Source organism: Diaphorina citri, unplaced genomic scaffold, assembly GCF_000475195.1.
Source record: "Diaphorina citri unplaced genomic scaffold, Diaci psyllid genome assembly version 1.1 scaffold503, whole genome shotgun sequence".
Taxonomy (NCBI): Eukaryota; Metazoa; Arthropoda; class Insecta; order Hemiptera; family Psyllidae; genus Diaphorina; species Diaphorina citri.
The window spans coordinates 141,608-151,990 of NW_007377938.1; the positions used below are offsets into that span (position 1 = coordinate 141,608).

The following is a 10,383-nucleotide window of genomic DNA, read 5'->3' on the forward strand; positions in this document are numbered from 1 at the left end:
TACATGATGGTCAAAATTACTTATTAAACAAAACCACAGAGAGAGAGAGAGAGAGAGAGCGAAGGATGAAAAAAAAAAAGAATGAGAGAAAAACCCATCTTTTTCTCAAAAGTTGGGGGAAAATTCCTCGTAAAATTTTAGTTTACTATTTCCATCACACAGCGTAACGGTTTTTAACGGTTTTCTCCCCCCCCCTCCCCAATGCCGTTACTCTCGTTTCATTCAATTTCCAGATCGTAATCGTAACGGTTTTTACTCTTTACAGTTATGTCGTCCCAGACAGAATGGTCGTTTCCCCCCCCTTTTTTTTTTTTTTTTTTTTTTTTTTTTTTTTTTAACGACTATTGGTGTTATCCCACACAAGAAAGACATTGAAAATAAAGATCAAATTGTTCAACGATGTGGGTAACTCTGGGTCATATGGTGCGTAAATGTGCGTGGCTTCCCCTAACGGGACCATTCAAAAAAAAAAAAAACATTTTTAACCCTAAAATTGAGTTTTAAGGGGGAAAAAAACATTTTTCAAAAAAAAAAAAAAAAAAAAAAAAAAAAAATCAACCTAAAATAACTCTCGAATTGTTTATCTGATTTTTATGAAATGTGGCACACATGATTAACGAATTAACACATAAAGGAATTTTTGACTAGGATTTGATCCTCCAACCTATAGGTCCAAAATCTACCGTTTTAACCACTATCACACCACTGAAGTTGGCCCTACAGAAAACAAGAAGCGAGATAATGATAAAACAAAAACTCCAGTACCTATATGAAAAATCCCTTATTTCTTGGGAAAAGCCGTATCGGGGCCACAATCCGCAACATTTCCCCAAGCTCAATTGACATTCCCTCAATCCAATCACATTTTCATGGGGAAGTGTAAAGTGTCATGTCAATAAAGTTTACCAGCGGAATGTTTTTCTGTTATCGAAATGTGTGTATTACATACAGGGTGTACAACAATCAACCTGAAAGTGGAAATTATCCCGTAAAATCAGTTTTTTGCCCCATGGAAGTGTAAAGTGTCATGTCAATAAAGTTTACCAGCGGAATGTTTTTCTGTTATCGAAATGTGTGTATTACATACAGGGTGTACAACCTGAAAGTGGAAATTATCCCGTAAAATCAGTTTTTTGCCCCACAAAAGTCCCCAACTCTTTTCGGGTCCACTAAGCATTCTCTCTTACGGAACTTTTGACGAGGAATCGATGGGTGCAACTTTCTTCACTGTCCGACTTACAGTTAAGGAATTACGGGTTCGAGACTCGGCGAATCCAAGAAAAAGTACTGTTTTTTAAAAGGCCTTCAACGGTTAACTGTGTCAGACATTTAAGCAGTCAAAAATTATTCCTATGTGATTTTTCACGCCAAATCGAAGGGTGTTACTTTGAACACTATCACTCTTAGGTTGAACACCTTGTATATGTACTCGTATGCCATTGAATGCAATCTGCATACACCGGCCCTATATAAGTAGAAAAACGCTAGGAAGAAGAAGAATGCAATCTGCATACCACGAAGAAAACTATTTCTTACTAATCAACTATTCACAGATTCCCACTTACTCAAATACTTACACATAGGTAATACTATGAACATGTCTTCATGTCTTTCACCAATCTATCGCTGCACCCTTCATCAATTTTTCTTCTCTTTATATGCCTTACTTATTTCTTGAATGTTGATAAAGTATGTCTCCTCCTTTGCTTCTTCTTTTTTCACATTTTCTTCTTCGTTTTCTTCTTCTTTTTTTTTCTTTTTGATTCGCCCTTTTCTCCTCCTCCTTCTCCTCCTGCTCCTCTTCCTCCTTCTCCTCCTCCTCCTTCTCCTCCTCCTTCTCCTCCTCCTCCTCCTTCTCCTCCTCCTCCTTCTTCTCCTCCTTCTTCTCCTCCTCCTCCTTCTTCTCCTCCTCCTGTTTTGCCTTTTCTTCTTCTTCTCCTTTTTCATATTTTCTTTTTGTTTTCTTCGGATTTTCCACATTATTCTCCTTTCCATCCCTCTCTTTACATCTCTTTCCTTTCCTTTTCTGACCTCTTCTTATTCTTCTTCTTTGTCTATCTCACCCTCATATATTAGAAGAGTTTGAGAATATGTGATAGAATGTCAAATCTTTGCAAATGGAAGCATTTCCTTTCTCTCTCTCTCTCTCTCTCCCTCTCTCTCTCTCTCTCTCTATCTCTTCCTCTCTCTCTCCCACCTTCCCCCATTTGTCTTTCTCTCTCTTTCTTTCTTTCTTCATAGAACTTTTCGAGATATTTTTATTGAGATTCCAACACTCAGCAATTTCTCTCTCTCTCTCATATGAGAAAGTTTGTGAACTTTTTAATATGTGCGTATTATATTGTATGTCTCCGCCATTCGACAAGAACATAAACAGGGGGCCTTTCACAATTCGTGGACTTATTTTTTCAAGTTGTCACTTTTGAGGAAGTCTTCGAAAGAAGGGACATTTTCTGTATTGTTTTGTATTTAAAAAAATAGTCCTTCTTCGTTCAATATATATATAATAGTAGATCTGTCATATGACAGGTTTCAGCAAAACCTTCTCCAGCTTTCTCGATCTTGGGCATCATTCTCCCTTCGTTCAAGGGAGACAAATATTGAGATCTTATTACTGAGGTGTTAAATTCAGTGGGAAGTTGACCTAATAGGTTAGGAATTCATTTTGTTTGGACGTAGGTACTTAATCTTTACCAAGGCTCTTCCTATGACGCAATTTTTATGGCATTGCTAGGTCTTCCAGGCTTTGTCATTGCATCCAATTAATGCAATATTGTCAACTTGCTGCCCTTCTTTTGAATTGGTTGTGATTTTCAATAGCCATTGAACAATAAAATGATGGCTTACCTTATTTTATAATAATTGCCTAGGGTTCTTTGTGTATATTATAAAATAAGGTAAGCCATTATCTAATTTGGGTGTCTAATATGAATCTAATTAATAATAACAATAAAATGTTTGATTTGGAATGGAAAGGTTTCCAACGCGGCGAGAATACAAGATAGTATGGATGAGACAAATAAAATCTCTTGCACTCTACAACTTGCTTGTCCTCGTGATCTATAACTGGAGGAGAAGAAGAGTGGAGAGGGAGAAAATCAAAAATTATTCCTATGTGATTTTTCACGCCAAATCGAAGGGTGTTACTTTGAACACTATCACTCTTAGGTTGAACACCTTGTATATATGAATATACATATAGTGAGTATTATGTCTACACAATATGTACATGAATATGTGCGTATTATATTGTATGTCTCCGCCATTCGACAAGAACATAAACAGGGGGCCTTTCACAATTCGTGGACTTATTTTTTCAAAGTTGTCACTTTTGAGGAAGTCTTCGAAAGAAGGGACATTTTCTGTATTGTTTTGTATTAAAAAAATAGTCCTTCTTCGTTCAAGGGAGACAAAAATATTGAGATCTTAATACTGAGGTGTTAAATTCAGTGGGTAGTTGACCTAATAGGTTAGGAATTCATTCTGTTTGGACGTAAGTACTTAATCTTTACCAAGGCTCTTCCCATGACGCAATTTTTATGGCATTGCTAGGTCTTCCAGGCCTTGTCATTGCATCCAATTAATGTGAACGTCATAATCAGTACTGTGAACTGTCCATCCTGTCCCTTAAGCAAGAAAAAGAAGAGGAGAAAAAGAGAGAAAAATAAGAAATTGAGGATCAAAAGGAGGAGGAAGAAGAGAAGAAGAAGAAGGAGGAGAAAAAGAAGAAGCAGAGGAAGAAGAAGAAGATGAAGAAGCAGAAAAAGGGACATAACATTGTAGAAGATAAAGGAAAAGAAACAAACATAATAAGAATTTAAAAGAGAGAATAATACCTACTCGTATTGGGTAGATAACTCGTATTGGGTAGATACTAATGATGAAAAAAATCCATTGACTCCTTTTGACAAAATTGAATAGGAGTTGAGATGGAAGAGTATCACAATATTGTTTGGTAACTTTCAACATAATAAAATAATGAGAATCTCATGCAATAAGATGAAGTGAGTTGTTGTTGTAGCGGCTTTAGCTTTCGCCGAATGGCGATAGCAGAATAAAGAAAAGATGTCTTTTTGTATCTGCTATACACCGGGGTCTTTGTATAGCTTGATTTTTGGTATGTATGTATAGGTCTTTTGATTGTAATTTTCAATAGCCACATTTGAACAATAAAATGTTTGATTTGGAATGGAAAGGTTTCCAACGCGGCGAGAATACAAGGATGTGATGATAGTATGGATGAGACAAATAAAATCTCTTGCACTCTACAACATGCTTGTCCTCGTGATCTATAACTGGAGGAGAAGAGTGGAGAGGGAGAAATGGAGGGGAAGGAAGAAGAAGGAGGAGGAAGAATGGAACAAATTTTGCAGAACAGAAAGAAGAAAGAGCAAATAAGAAAGAAGGAAGAAGGAACAGAAGAAGAAAGAGAACGAGGAGAGGAAGAAGAAGAATAGGAGGAGGAGGAGGAGGAGAAGAAAAAGAAGAACAATAACAAGGAAAAGAAGGAGAGACCAAAAAGTAGAATAGAGTAAAGAGGAGGAGGAGGAGGAGGAGGAGAAGAAGAAGAAGAAGAAGAAGAAGAAGAAGAAGAAGAAGAAGAAGAAGAATGAAAAAAAAGAGGGGAAAGGGAAGAAAAGAAGAACAACGAGGAGAGGGAGGAGGAGAAAAATAAGAAGAAACGAAATTGAAGAGGAAGAAGGGTATCACACTAGGCTTGCACGCAGGAGGCCCGGGTTCGATTCCCAGCGGGGCCGAGGTTTTTTTTGGCTCTCCGCTTGGGAGTTCGGGGTGTACTCAGCCTCGTGAGGACAATTGAGTAGCTACTTTAATTGAGTAGGGACCAGTGGCGGCATTACCGGTGTAAAAAGTATTTGAAATATGGAAATGGAAATTGGTCGCAAAGGAAGCCCTTGGTAATGTTGGGATATCCACAAAAGTTGTGAGACACAAACAAAGAATTTAACTCATACACACATACGGTTTTATCGTTTCAGTCCGACTGACGGTTTTTCCTCACGGATAAATCGTTTAATGTGTACGCAGCTTTAGAAAATAAGGTAGGCCATTATCTAATTTCGGTGTCTAATATGAATCTAATTAATAATAACAATAAAATGTTTGATTTGGATATTTGGAATGGAAAGGTTTCCAACGCGGCGAGAATACAAGGCTGTGATGATAGTATGGATGAGACAAATAAAATCTCTTGGACTCTACAACATGCTTGTCCTCGTGATCTATAACTGGAGGAGTAGAAGAGTGGAGAGGGAGAAATGGAGGGGAAGGTCCTTGAGTTACAGAGTAGCGTTCAGGCCCAGATAAGCATGTTTCAGGCTGAAGTGGACAAGGTCAAGGGGGATATTTAGGGAGAAATGGAGGGGAAGGAAGAACAAGGGGTAAAGAAGAAGAATAATGAGAACAATGAGAAAAAGAGGGGAAAGGGAAGAAAAGAAGAAGAACAACGAGGAGAGGGAGGAGGAGAAAAATAAGAAGAAACGAAATTGAAGAGGAAGAGGAGAAGAAATCAAAGGAGAGGAAGTGAAAGTGAAGAGAAAAAGAGGGGGAACTAGGAGGAGAGAAGAAGAGAGGTGGGAAGGGAAATGATTAAGTGAAAATTGTAAAAAATAAAATAAATATTATCGTATTTTTTCATTTACTTCAACATTTACTCAACTTTTTTACTATCCCTACCACGTGTCTTCAAACTAAAACTAGACAGGATAGGAAAAAACCAGCCGTTCCGCGAACAAAACTTATTTATTTAGGAAGTCCGCCCCCGGGCGGAAATCGCACCCGAGACCTTGTGCATGCAAGGCAGGTGTACTACCCTCCGAGATAACTAAGTTGGATTTGTTTCTTTTGATTACTCTACCATACCGACTTTTAGATCCCGAGATAAATCGATTTAAAAAATACCGGTAAATCTTGAACTCTGATGTCACGGCATACGCTCCCATACACGATGACGTCACATCAAAATGTCCTGAGCAAAGCTCCCTCGCAGGTAACATATTAATCTATGTATTGGGTAGACTAGGTAAGTAGAAACATGTATGTAACTTGGATTTTTCAATTAAGGGAGATAAAAAACTAACGGAAAAAAAAACAGAAAAAAGAAGCAGAAAAAAAAGCATCAACAAAAACAAAATGCAATTTACCTATTTTCCCAAGTATACAGGGTGCGTCAGAAAAACACTGACAACGGCTCAGATAGTAGAATAGAATAGGTATACCTATACCTACACCTTTCACACTCCCAGAATGAGACTAAGAAGTGCCTTTACTCCCGCAGTCTAAAGAAGGTCATAACTTCATAAGTCATAAGTATTTGGTACAGAATAAATTCAGCAATTCGTGTAGCGCCAGTGGCAGCAGCAGCTGCAGCAGCAATGAATAGATTGATTCCATCGTTTTTCTTTATCCTTGGACCAAAAACACCTTGATATTTTTCCTTAAAATGTAATTTTATTATCAATCAAATATAGAAGACCTTGTTCAGACTGCGAGAGTAAAGGGACTTTTCAGTTCTAGGCTGATGGTAGTATAAACAAGGTATATTCTATTCTTGCGCAGGGGGCAGCCTGTATAGTTGTATACAGTAGATATACTTTGCAATACCCTTCCAACCTTCCATCTATGTCCTATGAGATATTCTGCTTCGGGTTATGTTCCCAATGAATATTACTTTCCAGTATTCCAGTATCCATACAGTTTACATAAACTTACTTGTATTTGTAAATAATAATTTACATAGGTACATACATAGTCTATGTAAATAAAAATGATAGGTAAGTTCATAGGTAACTTAACCTACAAAGATGGCTGTCCATGAATTGTAAATAAATATACCTGCTTGAGTATTTTGTTGAAAAAAAAAGATACACAAATAAAACACGATTTAAAAAATAAAACATGATTTTGCCTGAAGATAACTATCGACCAGAGAAAAAGCATGTCTTCTTATTAAAAGTTAATAAGCTAGTACTTTTTTTGACATTTTATGATTTGACAATACACATTTTGACCTTGAAATAGGTTGGTATAGGTACCTACCTATGTATTGAAGAATTCCAGCAAAACCCAAGTAAGATTGAGTACGTAGGTAGGTCATTTACTAGATAGAGGTAGGTAGGTAGGTATACGTAAAATATAATAAAAGTACGTACCTGTAGGTAAAGGTACCTATGTGTTCGAAAAAGGTCAGAATGTCCCGAATAAATATCAGACAAATCCCAAAAAGCTTCGCGGGCCACAAAAATGGTCTGGCGGGCCACATGTGGCCCGCGGGCCGCTATTTGGAAATCCCTGGAGGAGAGGGAGGAGGAGAAAAATAAGAAGAAACGAAATTGAAGAGGAAGAGGAGAAGAAATCAAAGGAGAGGAAGTGAAAGTGAAGAGGTATGAACTCAAAGCGAGAAAGTTTTAGATAACACTTCAGTCGATCATTTAAGACCGGTTTTAGCGTCATCTGTGTTAAGCTACGCCGAACAAGGCCAATAAATGGATGGGTGACTTAAACCCCCGAGAAAAAAGGGGGGGGGCCCCCCTTTTTTTTTTTTTTTTTTTTTTTTTTTTTTTTTTTTGTAACGACTATTGGTGTTATCCACAAGAAAGACATTGAAATAAAGATCAAGATTCAAGATGTGGGTAACTTGGTCATGGGGTAAATGTGGGTGGCTTCCCCTTAAAGGGACCATCTTCAAGATGTGGGTAACTTGGTCATGGGGTAAAATATGTGGGGGCTTCCCCTTAACGGCACCATCTAAAAAAAAAGATCATGTACCCTAAAATTGAGTCTTAAGGGGGGAAAAATCATTTTTCAAAAAAAAAAAAAAAACAAAAAAAAAATCAACCTAAAATAACTCTCGAATTGTTTATCTGATTTTTATGAAATGTGGCACACATGATTAACGAATTAACACATAAAGGAATTTTTGACTAGGATTTGATCCTCCAACCTATAGGTCCAAAATCTACCGTTTTAACCACTATCACACCACTGAAGTTGGCCCTACAGTTTTTGAACCGAAATAGTTAGAAAACAAGAAGCGAGATAATGATAAAACAAAAACTCCAGTACCTATATGAAAAATCCCTTATTTCTTGGGAAAAGCCGTATCGGGGCCACAATCCGCAACATTTCCCCAAGCTCAATTGACATTCCCTCAATCCAATCACATTTTCATGGGGAAGTGTAAAGTGTCATGTCAATAAAGTTTACCAGCGGAATGTTTTTCTGTTATCGAAATGTGTGTATTACATACAGGGTGTTTAACCTGAAAGTGGAAATTATCCCTTAAAATCAGTTTTTTGCCCCATAAAAGTCCCCAACTCTTTTCGGGGCCACTAAGCATTCTCTCTTACGGAACTTTTGACGAGGAATCGATTGGTGCAACTTTCAAGACTGTCCGACTTACAGTTAAGGAATCACGGGTTCGAGACTCGGCGAATCCAAGAAGAAATACTGTTTTTTAAAAGGCCTTCAACGGTTAACTGTTTCAGACATTTAAGCATGCAGTCAAAAAATATTCCTATGTGATTTTTCACGCCAAATGGAAGGGTGTTACTTTGAAAACTATCACTTTTAGGTTGAACACCTTGTAAATTTCCCTTAAAAAAAAAAAAAAAAAAAAAAACAGAAATTTCCCTTAAACAATAAAGGTTCAGTGCGAAGGACGTCCATTCGTAAAACTTTTGCAGTCAAAACCAAATGTCAGCCCAAAAGCGACGACCCTAGGACTGATTGACAGGCTGAGGAAAAAGGCTCCCGTCTGAACACGGGAGAAGACAAAGCAAAAGAAAAAAGAGGAGGGGGATGAGGAGGAGAAGGAGAAAAAGAAGAAGGAGGAGGAGAAAAAGAAGAAAAAGGAGGAGAAAAAGAAGAAGGAGGAGGAGAAAAAGAAGAAGGAGGAGGAGGAGAAGAAGAAGAAGAAGATGAAGAAGAAGGAGGAGGAGGAGGAGGAGGAGGAGGAGGAGGAGAAGAAGAAGAAGAAGAAGGAGAAGGAGAAAAAGAAGAAGGAGGAGGAGAAGGAGAAAAAGAAGAAGAAGAAAAAGAAGAAGGAGGAGAAGAAGAAGAAGAAGAAGAAGGAGGAGGAGAAGGAGAAAAAGAAGAAGAAGAAGAAGAAGAAGAAGAAGAAGAAGAAGGAGGAGGAGAAGAAGAAGCGAGCGCAGTGATCACTACGCCATAGGAGCTGACAGACAGATAGATATGTAGATACCTACCCAGTTGTTTTATTGCAAGGGGCATAGGATAGGGCATATTGTTACAGAACGCGTCTAGAGAGAGTATTTAGCTATGTATGTATAATGTATGAACTATAAACGTGAAGCCTCGAGAAGTAAAATCAAAAATGATACTGGTAGCGCAACCTGGTAGAATTCAAACAGAACTAGTTACAATTGTGAATCTTGAAATCAGGGCTCTCCAACTTCCTTGTTTATGCGTACCAGATGCTATGTAGAAAGGTACTTCTCGGCCCGCGGGTTGATAACCCCTGTACTAGGATAGAGCGGGTGGGTTCCAGAATGAGAGTTAAGGTATAGGTAGTATAGGTACATAAATAGACAGGTATAATCACAGTATTGTCGAATTTTATAGTCCGTTCTAGAAATGAATTAATGACGTAGGATAATGACGTAGGATTGTCTGGAATTTAGGAGAAATTCTCTAGCACATTCCAGGTGCTTCCTCACTCCCTCGGGGAGCTATAAATTGAGAGTAGGTACCCACCAGTCAGTCAGTCTTGTGTAAGCGATAGTTTGTGCGATAAGTCCGCGATATAGAAAGCGTTAAGTCAGTCTTGTGTAAGCGATAGTTTGTGCGATAAGTCCGCGATATAGAAAGCGTTAAGTCAGTCTTGTGTAAGCGATAGTTTGTGCGATAAGTCCGCGATATAGAAAGCGTTAAGTCAGTCTTGTGTAAGCGATAGTTTGTGCGATAAGTCCGCGATATAGAAAGCGTTAAGTCAGTCTTGTGTAAGCGATAGTTTGTGCGATAAGTCCGCGATATAGAAAGCGTTAAGTCAGTCTTGTGTAAGCGATAGTTTGTGCGATAAGTCCGTGTTGGTCAGCGATATAGTAAGCGATTAGTACAGTGTTAGTCAGTGAGTTTTCCAGTGCGATATCCAAGTGTTTATTACCGCGATAAGTGACAGTAAAGTACCTAAGTGAAAGTTAGTGTTAACCGTGATAGATAAGCGATCGAACTTGTGATAAGAGATTGTACCTTGTAATAGCGATTATACCTAGTGACTGTGTACTCATTTTGTGAAATAAATAAACTTGTACTCTAGATTTAAATAAACGAATTCGCGAGTGTTTTTACTAGCCCTAATCTTTTACGAACCCGATCACGCCCACGTATACGTAACAATTTGGTGTC

At 38.1% G+C, this 10,383-nt stretch overlaps 1 protein-coding gene across 1 annotated transcript in view; it reads left to right on the top strand.

Moving 5' to 3' along the window:
• Positions 1-5,294: 5,294 nt before the first annotated feature.
• LOC113467573 overlaps positions 5,295-10,383 on the top strand; it is a gene marked incomplete at its 3' end in the record, with an annotated part of 38,122 nt that continues 33,033 nt past the window's right edge. Inside the window, exon 1 of the mRNA XM_026823815.1 lies at positions 5,295-5,357. Within this exon, the coding sequence (XP_026679616.1) occupies positions 5,328-5,357 (30 nt within the window). The remainder of the gene's footprint in view (positions 5,358-10,383) is intronic.